This window comes from Mixophyes fleayi, chromosome 6, assembly GCF_038048845.1.
Source record: "Mixophyes fleayi isolate aMixFle1 chromosome 6, aMixFle1.hap1, whole genome shotgun sequence".
Classification (NCBI taxonomy): domain Eukaryota; kingdom Metazoa; phylum Chordata; class Amphibia; order Anura; family Limnodynastidae; genus Mixophyes; species Mixophyes fleayi.
In genome coordinates this window covers 41,874,341-41,893,256 of record NC_134407.1, presented here as the reverse complement: position 1 = coordinate 41,893,256, position 18,916 = coordinate 41,874,341, and the positions used below count along the sequence as shown (strand labels likewise).

General features: G+C 37.9%; 1 protein-coding gene across 2 annotated transcripts in view; it reads left to right on the top strand.

Moving 5' to 3' along the window:
- Positions 1-17,296, top strand: part of BICC1 (BicC family RNA binding protein 1) — a 166,217-nt gene extending 148,921 nt beyond the window's left edge. Inside the window, exons 12-21 of one of the 2 annotated variants that reach the window (XM_075216368.1) lie at positions 1,867-2,063; positions 2,658-2,796; positions 3,375-3,531; positions 3,609-3,729; positions 4,740-4,779; positions 5,658-5,812; positions 7,400-7,550; positions 10,344-10,501; positions 12,926-13,025; positions 14,929-17,296. In XM_075216368.1, coding sequence (XP_075072469.1) covers positions 1,867-2,063; positions 2,658-2,796; positions 3,375-3,531; positions 3,609-3,729; positions 4,740-4,779; positions 5,658-5,812; positions 7,400-7,550; positions 10,344-10,501; positions 12,926-13,025; positions 14,929-15,059 — 1,349 coding nt within the window. In that variant the 3' untranslated portion in view covers positions 15,060-17,296. Of the gene's footprint in view, positions 1-1,866; positions 2,064-2,657; positions 2,797-3,374; positions 3,532-3,608; positions 3,730-4,739; positions 4,780-5,657; positions 5,813-7,399; positions 7,551-10,340; positions 10,502-12,925; positions 13,026-14,928 lie in introns of both variants that reach the window. The other variant, XM_075216367.1, reaches the window with a different exon arrangement.
- The last annotated feature ends 1,620 nt before the right edge of the window (positions 17,297-18,916 follow it).

Sequence of the window (18,916 nt, the reverse complement as noted above, 5' to 3'; positions counted from 1 at the left end):
AGATCATTGAACTGTTGCAAATTCATAATTCCTTTATCAGTGGTTTGCATCCAAATGAAATGCCTTGTTTGGACAATCTTAGGCTGCTTGGAATCTAAAACCTTTGCACAAATGACTGCCGATCAATTTGTAAGAATATATCAAAGCAAAGTTAAACTTCGCCTTAAGTCTTGGTTGCTTAAATCACAAATCGCCTCCTAAATAAATTGCAGATACATTTTAAGTAGAATTTTTGACCTGTGTTTTGTTTCTGACAAATTCCTCAAGTTATGTACTTTCCATTTTGATATGCCTCTGTGGCTTTAGACATAATTATCGGTTGCAACTCTAATCCGTCCTGGGAAATTTATTTTTTTTGACCAATATTGTCTTTAGAATGGAAAATAGTATTAAATTGCCAAAAAAGACTGGGATCCAGGTTTCCCTGAAAACCAGAATAAGTTTTGTAAAGTTCAGCCTCTTGATTTACCACGTTCTTAATGTAGGGTAGAGTAACTTTTGGGGGTTTTTTTTATCTTTTTTTTTCGGAATGGAATCTTTCCTACTTCAAAATCAAAGTGCATTTTATAGTAATATATTTAATATACATAATATTATAAGTTATTTTCTGTTTAGAACAATATTATTGTATACATCTGCTAAGCGGGTCATAACTTTATATGAAAAGTCACTTTGTTTTATTTGTGGGGGGTTTTCCATTGCAATAACTAACACAACCTTTCTTGCCATCTTTCCAAATCTTTAGCACTCTTATTGAAAAAAGACATTTCTAAAACAAATTATCAGGTATAGTTATAATAAAGAACGAACATTCGAGCGGGGATACATTCTGTTCCAGATCGTCCCATTGGATGCTCAGAGCACATACCCAATCTGATGTGTCCAAAATCCATCTGTTTCTATATTGCAGATCCAGTGTTTTTCAATTTTAAAAAGATACCAGCCTTTAATCTACAATGTTCATTGTATTAAATATTCTCCTGCAACCCAAAACTCCATATTAAGGGATGTTTGTGAAAATAGTATATTTCAGACTTCTTCACAATATTAAGTTATTTATATACATCAATTCATGTCCCAGTGAAGCTTACAATCTAAATTCCCTACCACTAGGATTAATTTTATCACAAGCCAAATAACCTACCTGTATGTGTTTGAATGTTCTATGGTTTCCTCCCACACGCCAAACCCCACAGATAAGGTCACACTTGAAATCCAGCTCTTGACCCCAGAGCTGAGAGGCAGCAATGCTAACCACTGTGTCACCATGCTGGGGCACAAGAATGTCTTAAACCTATTTGTCAATAGCGCTTGCCATAAATCTTTATTTGGTTTATACAAGGTTCTTGCTCTGTCTCATCATACATATTCAGAGACATGGGAACTTTTTACCCCAAGGACTATATACAGGACACATGGTCACCCCCTAAAGTTAGAGGAGAGTAAATTCCACAACCAGCAAAGGAAAGGGTTCTTTACAGTAAGGGCAGTCAAGAAATGGAATTCATTGCCAGGGAAGGTTGTGATGGCAGATTCAAAAGATATGTTTAAGAAAGGATTAGACAATTTTTTTGCGGAAAAGTGTATCCATGTATGCGACCATTAATTAAAATGAAGGATAGTAGTGGATATAGGGTAAACATAGGACTGCAATATTGGGTCTGGGGGGATTTTCACAATTGGAATAGATTGGTGGTTGCTTACTCTGGATCAATTTCAAATATAAGTGCAGGATCGCAGGAGATCCAAAATAGGTTCAACTTGGACTGGTGTCTTTTTTCAACCTCCAACTATGGTACTATGTATGTTACATGTATTAACATTTAGGCAAGTCATTGTTCATATTTCTATTTGTTTTTCTTATAGGTTTTTCTGCTATACCACACATGTTGATGCCATCTGCTGCACAAGCCACATTAACTAGCTTTCTTCTTTCGGGGGTGCCCAATTATAGCCAAAATACCCCATCTCCACCCCCTGGACTGACTCCAGTTGATGTTCATATGAACAACATGCACTCTGAATGCAAGAAAGTTACCTCTGCATTAAATGGTCATGTGAAAGTAAGTCTTCACTAGCACACAATATTCTATTCTATTCTGTTCTATTTCTATTTGTTTTGTTTTTGTACGATTTGTTGTACAGACAGGTTGGAACTGCAGAGATTTGTGATATCTAATAAATAAGTGACGATGATTTCTATTAAACATGCTGTAATACTTTGTGTTTAACAAACCGTTTTACATACCTATAATTGTGGTTACAATTGGTTTTTGTGCTCTATGCAGCATAGAATAGCTTTGTTAGCACAGTTTAGAAATAATTGGCCGTCACAATGATGAAGCTTATGGTGACAAAGTATAAAGGAGCACAGTTATTAATTTGTAGTATAAATGAAAAGGGGAAAACTATTTAACGGAAACAGCTGGATGTATGAAGTATAATTTTAATGGGTGATTTAGTATATTCAGAATCTAGTGGTTTAGCCTTAATGTAGAAGTGACAACGAGGTCTTGTGTACTGTTGGACTCCTCATAAGATATGTGAAATGTTATAATAAACTTTTTTTAGTGTTGAGTTTCTGCTCATTGTTTGCGCTTTGGCATGTATCTTTCTTTGTGTGTTTCGGTATCCTAACACAACTTTCACTATTGCAGTCTTCAAACATGAAATATGGCACCATACCAACATCTTCTCTGGGAGACAAAGTGATGAGCTCACACTTACCGGAGTCATCTAGGCAGTCAAACAACCGCAGCTCACCTGACCAGACAAGCCCCAAGTCCGATTCAGAAGGTGCGACAACCCTCATATATTATCCTCCCTCCTTCCTGTGTCACAGGTGTCCCAGTATTTGATCATAAGCTCAACCGGCTTATCAAAATTGTTGTTCCATTTAGTACAATGATGTGAGATGAACTCAAGATTTCCCCATTCGTCCATCTCTTTACCATCACCCATCTTCAAAATAAATGTCTTGCAGTGGTCATTAATTTATTGTGTAATACTGTTTTGATACCCTGCAGAGAACAGCTGTGTAATGACTACATTCAGAACTATTAGTAGTTCTTATACACTTGCTTCTGAACTATTGTCCTTTAAGTATTATGTAGACTTTGAAATTCATTTATCTCTACACATTTTTGCATTAAAATTAAAGAGTTAATTATGATTTCTATATTGCTGACCGAACCACTGGTACTGAAACTGAAAAATATAAAATCCAGGTCTCATGAAACCAACAGAGGTTATACTTAAGATCCATTGCTGTCAAGTCTCTCCAAACTTAGTAGCCATGGATGTTTGTGATTTTGATTGGTATTTGCATCCATTTGTCGTTTTGTATATTTATCTTCTTATCGATTGTTTTGCAGGATGTAATGACGCATTTGTGGAAGTAGGGATGCCAAGGAGTCCGTCTCATTCTGCAAATACAAATGAACTAAAACAAATGCTGAGCTCGGCCAAAGTACCCTGTGCTAAGAGGCAAACAGTGGAGTTATTACAAGGCACAAAGAACTCTCACTTGCAGTAAGTTCAGCCACAGTGTGTTCAGTAAACTGAGCACAAACCATATTTGCATTAATGTGATCTTTATTGTATTACAGTAGTACAGAAAGATTACTGTCTGATTCAGACCGGAGTTCTCCCGAAGGTCCAATCGCAGACAAGAAGGCTCCTGGAAGTGAACGAGCAGCTGAACGAGCTGCACAACAGAATTCTGAGAGAGTACGTCTTAATTCACAGTCATTCACAAATATGCAGGTAGTCGTCATAGTATGACGAGAATAGAAGATTAGTCAGCAAAACAAAAAGTAGGGACCACACACATTGAGCGTGGCTCGGCCGGTTTAGCCACGTTTGCTGTAGCACTATACATTTTTAAATAGTTGCATCAGCGGTTGACATTTACACTTAAGTGCTCACTCACACGGAGGCAGCTACGGGATACTCACCAACAGCTTTGTTAAATGTTTTGAAACTGCCTATTAGCTCTGTATAAATGTCTACAATGGAGATGCCCAAGAATAATAGTGACTATTGCTATTCCCTACATAACCAAAATATCATTACTTAAATTCCTTCATTTTAATGCTTTCCTGCTTGAATTTAAATCTTGCTCTGTGGAGGCAACAATATGTACTATATTACATCACAGAAAAGGCTAGCGACTGGCAGAAACTACGAGCTCTGGCATGCTCTGGGTGCGTTTATGCTGATGGGTATAGGATATTCCTTTACCTGGGACTTTTAGGCAGGAAGCACACAAGTAGGGTAAGGAAGGAGTGCGGACCACTATGGCATGCATTGATAGTCAACGTTTTGCAACAGCACCAGAATATCTAGCGGGTCCCATCAGAAGTGCTAATATTGTGTTATTAAATCAGCAATTTGACTTTGCACTTTAGAAGGATGGAGTTATCATTTTGTGTGGGTATAAGTTGAGTTGTTTCGGGTGGAGGGGCATTATGAGGTGTCTGAGGGATGTTTTAGTGTAAGAAGAGGGTTGGAGAGCTATTGTAAGGGCATGTGGTGGTGTCTTTCCTTAAATGTATTGTTTTATCTTAATCTCAATAATATGGATAATATGTGGATCTTTCTGAAGGTCTAAGCACCACACATGCGGCCCCTGGAGTGTCAAGTTGTCCCTCCTTGTTCTGTAATGTGCTGTTTTAGCATGGTTGACATTCATATATTTAATATTGTATATTTAGATGATCTTCTTGTTCTTTCATTAGGCCTATGACTATGAACAAAAGAAGTTGCTAGCAACAAAAGGTATGGAATTTACACTGTGTATATGTGTATATTCTAAGTACATACTGTATATGTGTAACTAATATTTCATTCTTTAATATGTTTGGCTCTCCCTTTTGTAAATCAATGCAAACACTTCTTGCAGTGCTGGAGATGAAAATGATTAAAATGATTGCTAAATAGTGTTAAGGTTGAACAAAACTTGAACACAAATATTTTATTATATTGAGTTGTAGATTTATTTAAATGCCAGAATAGCTTTGACACAGAATATTGTATAGAGGTACATTTGTGCATGCTGCCATATTTCTGTGAAAGCCCATGCCACATCCCAAGCTTCTATTGACCGTTATAAAAAGACAATCCGGGCCAAGTATTGTCAAAATATTTTCACTGAGAAGCATGATAAAGTTGAGGTTGTTAAAGTGATGTTGGTTTAAAATACCATCGATCATCTGCCCGTTTATAAAAGAAAGTGATGTTTTGGCTTTAGCTCCACTTGAAAGGACGATTCTAACAAATAAAATAATATTGGAGATCATGCATCACATTATAAGCTGAGAACCGTTTATTAATATTCAGTAATTCATGGTTGTTTTGAAATATTTGCATTTATAGGAAAAAGACAATTCTTACTAGAATCTTTGTACTACTTGTTTAGCTTAGCAACATGCGTGGTATTGGCACTATTATGCACATTTTATATTAGAGGTTGTGTTTAACAATTAATATAATTGTACTAATCTAATGTCCTGTTTCCATTAGAAATTTGTATTTAGTTTACTAGCAGTCACGGTCTTCCACTGACGCACTATTTTTGTCAATACAAGCCTTAAATATTTCACTACAGTATTTCTTTTACGAAGTAATGTCAGTAAAGGGTTTTTTTCCCTTCTCAGCAATGTTGAAAAAGCCGGTTGTAACAGAAGTCAGAACTCCAACAAACACTTGGAGCGGTCTGGGCTTTTCCAAATCCATGCCAGCAGAAACCATTAAGGAATTGAGACGCGCTAACCATGTCTCGTACAAGCCGACCATGAGTACGACATATGAGGTATCATATTGACATCAGATTTGAGCACTAATGGCCACTTGCTGTCAAACGTTAATAGCTTAGATCAAACGCCTGTGAGAAAATGTTCCTTCTGTTAGTGTGCATTGAGGATCTAGAACATGCATGATCTAGAAGATCCTAGCTGTGGTAGAACTTGTTCTACTTGCCGAAGGACATGACTCGTGTACAATGCTTTACCACTAATGGCACTGTGTTAAAGATAATCTGGGTCATGACCAGGATAATATCTTTCCTACAGAAAACGTCGTCAGTGACATCACTGGTATTTCCTGTAGACTCCGGGGACACTTTCCCCATGCGTCCAATTAGTATCTAATTATTTACACATCAACTGGGTGCCCCCTAGCTCAGAGGAGGCCATTGGCCACAGCTTACAACACTCATAGATTGGAGGCCTGGTGACCTACGTTCTGCATTATTGGGCTCTTAGGTAGGGATTGGGACATGATATAAAAAGCAGTCAAAGGGCTAATGATTACTTTTAAAAATTATTTGTCTTAAGAATTGGCTGTTGAATACAGGTAATTTATGGGATCATGTCTATTTGAGAAAAGGTAGAAAATCTGAATCAATATTACTGACCCTTACTAGGCTACATGTCGCAATATATTTATTTTTTTATACTTTACGCAAAACAATTTTTCCCTACATACTCATCTTCACTTTAAAACTGCTAGACCAAGGAAAGCCCCTCACCCCCCTTTAGAGAGAGAGACACACACACGCCCACACACCCCTACCTAACTACGGATCACATTGGCTACTATTGACAGCAACTGTACCAAATTATGTAAGTGGTTACAGAATATAAGTAAAGGTTCTGGAACTGGGGTTTAGTGTATTCCAAATAGTAGAAGTCCCACACGAAGGGGGATGTTCCTGATCTATAAAATGCCTTTAGCTTTACTAAATTTATGGCTTGCAAGTTATTTTGCACAAATAATGTATGTAACAGTGACAGGAACTAACTGCCAGGATGGACATTTCAACTACAGTAAAACTATAACAAGCCCCATAGCCTGAGCGTTCTCTAATATGTCTTTTATATAGCAGGCAATGGACAGTTTAATGGTATTTTCTATTATTTCTTAATCTCATAACTAGGCTTCTCATAAAAAGACCATCAGCTGTGGATAATGTCTAAAAACATATATTTATATCTCTGAACTCTAGCATACACTGTATTTATTCATCCACTTCCATGATACTGCTGGTATGTAATACAGAATGACACAATATTATTTATTTAGTCTTTGTAGCAGTTATGTTTTGTAAACTGCATTGAAGTGTTACAGTGCACAAATTGTATATAAAACATGCCAGAATAGTGTAAATACACCATAGACATCACGCAGATACAAGGTCAGAAGCAGTGACTGCAGTTTCAGTAATGGAAGCTGATTCTAAACAAGGAGAGTTGATGTAAGTTTAGTTCATATCATAGGCAGTGTGAAGGTTCTGGCCTCACAATCATATCACTTGGATGCTACGTTATTGCTTTGGTGATGTGATTCTTGTACTTGCTGCATGAAAGTGACATTGAATTCTCTGTGTTCCGTTTATCAGACACCCTCAATGTCTCTATCACGGTCAAATAGTCGGGAGCACCTAGGAAATGGAAGTGACTCTGACAACTGGAGGGACAGGAATGGGATGGACTCATCTCATGACTACTCATCGTCTATTGGCAGTCCCAAGAGGAAACTGAATAAATCTGGTAATTTGTTATAATCTGCAAATATTTACGTTAAAAAAAAATGCTAACCATGATACTGTAGTACATAGTTGGCATCCTTTAAAGCCGCTGCTGTGCTTTATATTTTATATTACGACTGTTTTATGTGGCGAGTGGATCTTAAAATCTAATTTTTCCAGCACCAATTACCTACCTGTACTGTCGGAGAACATAGTGATATGGAAAAGAAAGTGCACCCTCTTTCAAATCTGTTTTTAACATAGCTGGCCATAATTACCCATCTAGTTCTCGCCAAGTACAGAATGTGGGAAAAAAAACTCTAACAGGTTTTACTGTCATTATTTATTAAAAAAATAAGCCAATGTGTAGAAGCCATGTGTAGAAAAAGTAAGTATAGCCTTAATGCTTCCATATTAGTAAAGAAAGATAATATGAGGTGGGTGTTTTTTTTTCAAGATCACTTATTTTAACATGAGGAAGCGTTAACACCTCTATAGAGAAGCAGAAGCTTTGGCAGTTTGGAGAATTCAGGTTTGTGTTAACACCATGCTAAGGAGAAAAGACTGCATTGATCTCAGAGAAACAGTTATGGTTGCTGATCAGACTGGAAAGGGTTATGAAGCCATTTTCCAACAATTAGACGTTCATCCCTGTACAGTGAGACAATTTACCAATGGAGAACACTGAAGACAGCTGTAAATTCTCACAGAAGTGGATATTCCAGCAAACTCGCCCAACATTGAAGTGATATAAAAATGAGTTTTGTCAAACGTGAAGTTGTGCATTCCATTCAAACTCAGCGTTTCACCACAGTAGGTGATGGGTTTGGAGTTGTTTTGCAGCCACAGGTCCCCAGATGCCTCACAATCAAGAAGTCCACCATAAAACTCCTCTATGCCAGAGTATTCTAAAGGAAAATGTCAGTCCTTGTGTCTAGCAACTTAAGCTTGGCTGACATTGGATCATGACACAGGGCAGTGATCCTAAGCGCACTCGCACATCTTCAACTGACTTGGCCGTTTCAAAAAATGGTTCCTTTCTTAAGTCACGTAAAGTCCAGACCTCAAACCCATAGTGATGTTTTGGCAGGACCTATAGTAAGCTGTGCATAAACTAATGCCCTCAAATATCAATGACCTGATGCAGTTTTGTAAGGAGACGTGGGCCAACATTTCTCAAATACCATGTAAGACGTGCATAGGCTCATAAGGTGATTAAATAAATTACTGCTTCAGTTTATTGCTGCTACAGATGTATATACAAAATACTAAACCACGCGGTGTTTACTTTCTCACTCATGGCTTCTTTGTGTTGTTATTTTTTCTAACTTTGTCTGACAGTTGTAAATATACTGTAGTGAAGTTTTGTGTGGTTGAATATTTGTTTGTGAATGCCTTGAATGCAAATGTTTCGGAGCTTCTTTATTTGTAATTCATGGGGAAAGTACAGGGTGATTCAAAAGTCGCAGTACACCCTTTTATTTCAAAAACTCTACAGGAAATTGGGAAACCTGAATACTCCAGTAAGGTATGGGTGACGTGGTCTATCTTTTACGGTATGTACCAAACATGGGCGCCATCTTGAAATCGGCCAATCGTCCCAATTCCTGTAGAGTTTTTGATATAAAAGGGTGTACTGCAACTTTTGATTCACCCTGTACTTTAAATATAATACACAGGAATTTTAAAAGAATATATCAGATGCCACAAAATGTTTCCTAGGAAACCTGCCGCAGAATTACAGGAGAATGAATTAACCAAGTCAATCAATAGACTCTCTGCCAATCCGTTTCCTATGCTAGCCACAATATGATTGGCTGATGGTGAGGAGGAGTCCTGGGGACTCTACTTGGATCATTAATTGAATATATATGGTAATGAGGGGGAAAAACAATTGGCAGTGCTGTGGAGCGCCGTTCATATCTATTGATCTCAATAGTATTTGAGTTCATATAGAAATTAATGAATATTTTTTTTTTCAGTTGCAGGGACTTGCTTCAAATCAGTGAGGGGCAATGTGAAATAACTGGAGGGCCACAGGACCGGACCTCCAGCCTTCAAATGTGCCGCAGAGAGGGAGGAGGGAGAGCGCAGTGCACTCACTCCTCCTCTGGGTATGGTGCGGGACCACCCTGCACTGTGCAGGGGAAGTCTGCTGCCCCAGTTCTTTTAAGCATGGGAGCAGCTAACTGGGGGGCCGCTGGTCGCCTGTTGCCCACCATTGCTGTAAATGCACTGAAATAGACCAAGCAGCTCCCAAAAATTTTACGCAACATATGAATGCAAATGGTTATGGCTACACTTAATACAATGTGTTTTATTTTCATACTTTACACTGCCATTAAAAAAATGCAAGTCAGATGCATTGTTTAAAAGCCAGTGAGGGCCCCCTCTGCTCTTTAGAGTTGGGCCTGCTCTCAGTGTGCCAGCTACCATAATAGCATGTAACCAGAAGTAAAAAGACAATGGGCTAGATTTACTAAGCTGCGGGTTTGCAAAAGTGGGGATGTTGCCAATAGCAACCAATCAGATTCTAGCTATCATTTTGTAGAAGGTACTTAATAAATGAAAGCTAGAATCTGATTGGTTGCTATAGGCAACATCCCCACTTTTTCAAACCCGCAGCTTAGTAAATCTGGCCCAATGTCTTGTCAAAAAGGAAACACTGTGCTCATGTGTCACTGACCAACTAATAGTTAGATTGTTCTGTCTTAGTGACTTAATCTCCAGGTAAGGTAAGATTATAAATGACACCTGATACTGTAGTAACCCTTTGTGTATCTTTTTTTGTCTGTTTTTCCTTAATTCACAGCAGAACACTATCTTAGCAGCAGTAATTACATGGACTGCATCTCCTCTCTAACTGGAAGCAATGGTTGTAATCTAAATAGTTCATTTAAAGGTTCTGATCTCCCTGAACTGTTCAGCAAACTTGGACTGGGAAAGTACACGGACATCTTCCAACAACAAGAGGTCAGTGTGTTTACAAATGCAAGTGATTGTGCAGGCATTCGCTGTTTTTGATGACCTGTTGTTTTAAGTCTTAGTACTTCATATTCTAAATGATTCCATTATAGTGTTATTTTCACATAAAGCTATGACTCATATTGTTATCCAAGTAACTGAAGCCATGCATTGGATCACTTTAACTCACTATGAAATGTTTATGGAGATACACTGGAAAGTTTAGTATGTTGCTGGCAAATGATAATCTCACTACGAGTTATGTCATACGGAATGGCTAAATGAGTCTCAGTTTTCTGAAAATATATGCTGCATTTGTCAAACATTAACAAATCTAAAATTCTGCATTGACAGTGTTTTACTTTAGTTGGATTCAGATGGTGTTCAGAAGATTGTTTCAAAATAAAACACATTTGCACTTTTAAAGAAACTCACTTATTGCATTTTCAAGCAAACCATTTTTCCCCCTATTTGGGAGAACCATGGGGGTTATGTAATGATCCCTCTCAATGTTTGAAAAATCCTAAATGATTAGGCAATGTCACAGCCAACTCCTGATCTGTACATACAACCCTCATTGATTATAAGATCACACTCCTTTTCCAACAGACCACACTGAATGTGTGACTTCCATAAATCAGGTCTATGCGGGAAGGGGGTGTCCTTGATGTGCTCTGCCTTTCAGCAGATCCTCATTCTGCTGATTGTGAGTAGTGATTTTATTATCATTTAAGGTGGGAATTCAATTGGCGGCGTTACTGTAAAAAGTAACGCGGCCTGCACACTATTTCCACTATTACGGTAATAATGCGCTTCAATACCGTTATTACAGTAGATTCGACGCTGGCTTTTTTGCTCGCAGCTCAGGCGAGTAGAAAGTCGGGTTAAATTTACCGTAATAATGCTAATAGATTTAACGCTGCGCTAATTTGGGGGTAATTGAATTCCCCCTTAAGAGTGAACGGAGTTTTTCTTTAAAGACTGCTTTTATCCTTAAGGGGGAATTCAATTGCCCCCAAAATTAGCACAGTGTTAAATCTGTTAGCGTTATTATGGTAAATTTTAACCCGGCTTTCTACTTGCCAGAGCTGCAGCAGCCCTGGTCCTAGTAAGAGAACAAAGTTATAATTACTGTGTTTAGTTACTGTAAATAGTTTCTCTCTTATCCTGGCTTCCTTATTACCTTAAGATTTGTGGGACACACCATGTAGTTTATATTAGTTTTTCTTCCAATACAGATCTACTTTTATTTTACAAAGCCATCACCCTGGTGCATATAAGGTGAACAACAGTAAATAAATGATCCACTTCATATTACTTACTATGTATATTTTGCTAATTATTTTAAACATGAAATTAGCCACAAAAAAACATGAATGCAGGGAGCACCTAGAGTTCTATGGAATTCTTGCTTGAAATAGTTCACAAATGTTTCGGATAACCAAGGATATTTATTCTTCAACAAAAGTTTCTTTGTTTGGTTTGGAAACCACAGATTTTCATACCTCTTATGCTTGAATATAATAGACTTGTTTTGACCAAATGTGTTTTTCCAAGTTGAAATCTGGTTGTATTTCACTTGTAAAGCACATGTTTGGTACATTCAAACCTCTACTTGGAAGTGAGTTTATGATTCTAACCAGGGGACAGTTTATATTCCTGGCTGCACTACTACTATAGTGTTACATTATTATATATTTTGTACAATATTTACATTCACTGCTTAGTTTACAAGACACCAGAATTGGACGCATACCTAAAGTATTAGTTACCCTCGGAATTTTAAATAGTGTTAAATGCTTCCATTTTGAACAATCCGTTCTCAGAACTGCAGTCCTGTAAGTGAAAATGTACCTCTTTATCGCTCTTGCCGTTGTCTAGCAGAGCTCCCACATGCACAGATCTTACTGGTTGCAAGATAGTACCACGATATAACGGCAACCAGTCCCTGCAGATCATCATATTCAGGATTATTAGAAGACTGCTTTGTGTGTGTAATATTGTCAAGTTGGTTTTAAAGAGGTTCTATTTTCATTTTTTTTCAACTTAACTTTCCTTCCCATACTAGTTAAGGACATACTGACGTTTCTGCCTGCAAAGCTTGATCCTCCAGGCCCACAGTCTGGTGAAGTTCAAGTATTTACTGCTAAATGCATAGTTGCTGGAAGGAAGTGGGCTGGGTAATCCTTGGCTCTTCTGGTTTTTCTATCAAAACCAAACAATGCTTTACAGGTTTGCTAGATAGCAAAAAGCCAATTCTAGAAATCCTTTGCAAATAGAGAAAGGTATAATCTGCTTCTCAGGCTCACCTGTATTTGGAGATATACAGTAATATAAATGCAATATAGCAGCAGTGCTAATTTATATATCTCTAGTATAAACATGGAATATTAATATAATGACTGATGTATAACCAGAATGTTTTTATTCTAGATTGATCTTCAGACATTCCTCACATTGACAGATCAGGACTTAAAGGAACTTGGCATAACAACATTTGGTGCACGAAGGAAAATGTTGCTGGCTATCTCAGGTAACAGGAGAATGATACACCACAGCATACAGTAAGCCTACCATCCTTTCACTTAATAAGCTCCCAGTCAGTGGTGCGACTACAGACATAGGAGCCCTTGCTGTTGCCACAGGACTTGGAGGCATAGAGGGCCCAACTGAGCAGACAATGTATCGCCCCAAACCTGTAAAAATCTGCCCTTTTCTCCATACATTCAGTTCATCCTAGTTGAGGCTTTTAAACTTGTGATGGTACTGAAGAAACAGATTACCGTAGATTGGATCTCAACACATATCAATATAAAGCTGGCCGTACGCTGGCGCTCAGTCATAGTTCTGAGGAACAGGATCAGTATCCTCATGTAAGTGGTAAAGTGTTGGACCTTGTAGTGGGGTCACATTCTGAAACTCATAATCTTCCGACTAATCGTGATTAGGTTATTAATGGGTACAATAAATTGTGATTAGATTACTAATGGGTTTTGGGGTTGGTTTGGGGGCGCGCACACCAATATAACTGCTGATATAGTGTGTATGTCCAGCTCTAGGAGGGGGCGGAAGAGGAGTAGATAACGTAACCACAAATATCTCCGTCCGGCACATTCTTCTCTCAGCCTTTGTGTTATCTGGCTGTAATCTACCTGCACTATTTCTAATGAATATATTCCATTTCCATTTCTTTCACATATATCCTACTTCAGCCCCTTTGCGTTCAGCTGCTATGTCATCGGGAGAGTCCTTTGCTTACGTGGAAATACCCCTGTTCTTCAGGCTAATTTATGGGTAGAACTATTTATACTTTTTCCCCAGAGATGTCAGTTTAAGTAATATTTGTGCATTATCAGCAGAAAATATTCTGTTAATTGTTAATGAAATACATATCAGTATTGCTTCATAAGTATTTAAAAAAAAAAAGTGCATTGTTTGAATAGTAGAATTGAGGCTGATGATTGTAAGCTGGGTGATCTGGTCGGTCAGTGTTCTGTTAAGAGGCTGGATCACACAGTGTTAGTGCGGCCATAAGATGACCGTGTACACAGGCTGGCAGATGTCCTCTGCTGAGTCTGCTTATGGACATCCCTTCTCACGATCCTATCTAGTAGATCATCTTTTGGTATTTTGCATTTTGGTGCCCTTACCTGCAATGTGCGGTTATTGTGGGCAGTGTCGCTGCCTGTGGCCAGTTTTTTTATTCTCTAATTAACGAGTGGGATTACGGGAAGATGTGCACTAAGGGTTCAACGAAAAATAAATGTTCTTGCGCAATCCACTATGCCTATAAACTATTACATCACATTACATTTTATTTATAAAGCGTAAGTGTTCTGAGATGGAACGAGGACTGCGTTGGGAAACAAAAGACTACGGTTGCCTCAATAACGAGTATCTAAATACAGTATGATGGTTGGAAAATCAGTTGGGAGTGAGATCAAATAGCTGTAGTGTTAGGTAAAGGAATGTAGTAGTTTGTTTATGTAGAGCTAGCATTTTCACAGCAGTTAACAAATGGGAGCAACACAGTAATAAAACAGGAATTGTCCTTGATAAACGGAAAAGGATGTAAAATCGCCCTGCTCACAAGATGAGTCTATAGGCTATGTGGATGTGCTTGTCTGTGTAGGTGAGGTTTGAGGTAACACATGCACTGGGTAAGCCCCGGTTTGGAATAGTTATGATAGATTGTGATCATTTGATCAGCTAATGGGAACAGAAGTATTTATAAATAAAGAATGAAGCGCAAATATTCCAGAGTTGAAACATTTTTCTATAAGGCATATGAAGGCGATATACATTTCCATATTTATAGCTGAAAACCTCTAACTCCAAGGGCACAAACTACAATGGGTAATTCAAAACTAGTTTAAAGTGTCATCAATTTGGCTCCTTTTAATAGACAAACTGTTGTCTTCTGTCCTTTGCACCAGAACTGAATAAAAACCGAAGGAAGCTGTTTGAGCCAAGCAATATACGATCTTCATTCCTGGAGGGAGGAGCCAGCGGGAGACTCCCCCGCCAGTATCACACAGACATTGCCAGTGTCAGCGGTCGATGGTAGCAGTCGGCTGGATCACTTGACCATAAGTGCAGAGAAGGTCATTGCTGACCGGTGGACAGACATCGCTGCATATTCTAATTTTAACATCAGCACTTTAACGTCAAGGTACCACGGACCAAAGTAATGAGTTAACACAAGTACTTGTTCCCCAAAACACTTGTGTAGTAATTCAGAACACCAAATGTGGGATATGTATTTTGTTCAACTATGTAGACTGGACCGAATTGCAATAGCGCAAAAAAAAAAAAAAAGAAAAACAGAAAAAAAAAGTAATGATTTTATGTTTTAGTATTTTATGTATAACATTGTATGCACTGAAATTTTACCTTTACTGAATGAAGAATTAATCTCTCAGATATTCGAGGGCATGACTTAATGGTTTTATTGTGAAGGAATTTTCTAGTACTCAATAATCAAGATGTTTCTGCACTTTACATGCTCCTAATTTTGTCTCCTGTGGAAATTTCCTGTTTTCTTGCTTCCATATAAACAGTTTATTATCCCTAATTAATCATAGGCTGATGCATTTACAGTACAGTAGCTACCATTTAATCATCTGAGTATTGTAAAGTATTTGAACTATGCAGATGTTGTCCTGGAAACTGGGAAGCATTTTACAAGAATCTTATTATTGGTAGTTGAAATTTTATTTTTTTTTGCTTTGTTTTATTCTTATTTAATATTCTCCGAACGCTTACAATGAAGCAGGTTCACTGTAACAGATAAAAAGGATCGGTGTGGACTTTGTAATTTTCCTTTGCACTCATCCCCATAATGTCAAAGCTGATTATGAAGTAGGAGATGAATTATGCAAGGTAAATACATTTATTTATATATAAGAAACTACAACTCATCTCCTTCACTACGAACTAGATATTTTTCTGTATTAGTGAAGATATCGGTCTAAGCAATTCCTTTGGCCTCAATTTCACATAGGCCGCAGAAACGTCTGTCCGTTCATGTAAGCATTGCGTTTTGGGGATAAACTTTGCATATCAATAACCAAAGGTGGATATTATTCATTTAAATCTAAAATGCATCAACTGCATCCAATATTAGAATCGATTTTTTTTTATACTGTGAAAACTCAAGGAAGCCTTAAGCGTTTAAGTTACAATGTGCTATGACAGCCACTGTCTGTCTTGAACCGTAAAGGACATCACATGTTGCCTCGTTTTGATTATGTGCTATTGTTTTTCCAGTAGAAAGTTATCTGATCATATTTTCAGACAACTTTTAATTGTACTGTAATTTTGCTTTGTCTGTAAATGAGAGGTCGCAAATCCTCTTTACACCTGAAGCCTTAAAGCACAGTGTTTGGGACTACACCAGCAGTGAGACATTCCACCTAAGGGTCTGAAAGCATGGTACGGTGCATAAGCATAATATAGCATTTATGACAATGATTGCTTTCATGATTAACTTGCCACAAAACTATTTGCACACAAAGGGGATGTTTTTGTTTTTTTGAGATTTATATATAGATATATACATTTTTATTTTTTACTTTTTGCTGCACCAAATTACATTTATGGGCATAGGCAATGCAGCAATAAAAATGACTATATTGATTTGTAATAAGTCACTATTGTGCGGTGGATTTGGGGCTTTGCACACTACATTTGGTGAACCACTTCTTTTTACAAATTTGTGGTGTTAATACTAGTAAGAAGTTTTGTGCCACATGGATCTCTTATGAGTCCCACGTTTTAATAAAACACACATGGGTATCGAAACTTTTTTATATACTTTTATTAAAAAAAAAATGTTTCCCTTTTTATATAGAATTGTTTTGTTTAAATTCTCTGTTTACTTGTTGTTTGATTATAATTTTAATTAAAAGGGTGTGGCGTGGGAATATTTTGTTATCACCCCTGAGGTACTGCAAGGGTAATCAGAAAATACATTGTTTGTACAATTATATAGTCTAGAGAATCCTTCTCATTTTGTTTTATCTGGTTACTAGAACAGCACGATACAAAAGGACAGCATTGGTCAGTGCATTGTGCATACAGTTTAAAGTTGTTGCTTCCCAATATTTGTTACTTTTATATTGTGCCTTGAGAGTGACAAGTTATCTGTAAATGTAGAACAGATACGGATTGTATTTCAGTTGGGGGGTTGACGACTTATTTTTTTTTTTTTACTTTTTTAATTAAATGTGGCTTAAGACCATTAAAATGGATTTTTTTAACTAATCATGTGTTATGTTCAAGAAAATAAATTTATAACCCCCACGTTGTGAGATGTTATCTTCATGTGTAAATACCAACTGAACGGATCGAATATCTTTGGATTTTGCTGTAATTTAGCTCTTTATTGATGCACTCACTTTTGGAGGTTCCCAGAAGACTCGCTCAGGAGTAAGGTCACAAAACATTGTAAAGCAACAGGGGCGAACCTGGGATTTCTAGTGGGGGGTGGTTTCCAAGTGTTTGATTTTGGAACATAAACTAAAAACTTGTCGCAATCTTTCAACAGCAACATTTTTGTGGTAATTTGAGTGAAATATAAACATCTTTGTTTTGCTACTATTCTAAGAAAAAAAGCATAATTTTACTGCACAAGCTTGTGCAGGTTTGCCCAGGAAGCTCATGCAGGGGTGACACTGGCAGCCTAAAGTACCTGGGGCACATGCCCAAGCAGCATTAACACCACTATGACCAGACATCCCATTACATGGCTTCCACTAAGCCATGTGACCCTTATATGTCCCCTATGTGTTATTGTTAGAGGATACTGATACAGTGGATATCATCCAATGTACTGGGTGTCCCCACATGCCAGGCACTGTCCCAGCTGTATTATGCTGCTCACAATGCCACATGCTATAACTGTGCCCTCACATGTCAGGTGTGCCAGGTCCCCCATATGCCATTTAATGTCACAGATGTCTCTACTTAACAACATTATTGCACCACTCACAGTACTCACTCATACCATCATTGTGCCCGTATGTGCCATGACATTTACTCTTCCAGCCAGGAGTTTTCATATGGTGCCATTGACACAAGTCATCTAGGAGCCAACATGCAATCTTCAGTTACCCCCTGATCCCGCACTGTTCCTGGCAGTGTGTGTCCCCTGATTGGTTATCATAGAATACAAGTAATCCACTCCTACGAGAGATGCTGAGCACTTCAAAGCGATGGTTCGTTGTCACTACCCGGTGAGGTCTGTCAGCGCTAACTCCTGACAAGTGAAGATCAGAGTTTGTGGAATGTCTGGTAATGTTCAAGTACAAAGGTCGGAGGGGTTTGTGGGCAACACAAAATTCCCCCATGTGTGCGCCTGAGCAAGCGTACGTTCAGTGTAACATTAAACCGTTGTGTTTCCATGTCACTCCAGAGCAAAAGTTCATTCAGCATTTTCACAATGCAATCGTTCTGTTGTGATAGGTGAACAGCATCCCGAATTTACTTGGTTAGAGACAGAGTAACTTTTTTTTTTTTTTTTTTAAACGCTGTGGTCAGAATATTACATCCTAAAATACTCATTTGACCTTTCCCTATAGAAGAGGCGGCAACAGGGAAGCTGACCACTGGAAGGTGACTGTTGTCTGGCACCTGTTAAAATATCAAAAAATGAAACATTAACCCAGTTACTTCCATTTATCATTTCTCAATCCCACCTTTTTACTCGTGATTTATTTTTATAATATATAATATACATTACATACACTATGACGGCTATCCTGTGCTTACTGCTGCGGATGACTGGATGTTTTTCAGTTAAAAATAGACTGCCAATGTTGTCCTAGTATTCGATCAACTGACACTGTATGGAAGATGGGGAGAGTTATTTAAGACAGGAAAGGTCCAAAAAAGTAACTTGGTAATAAGTCAAGCTTGGTAATA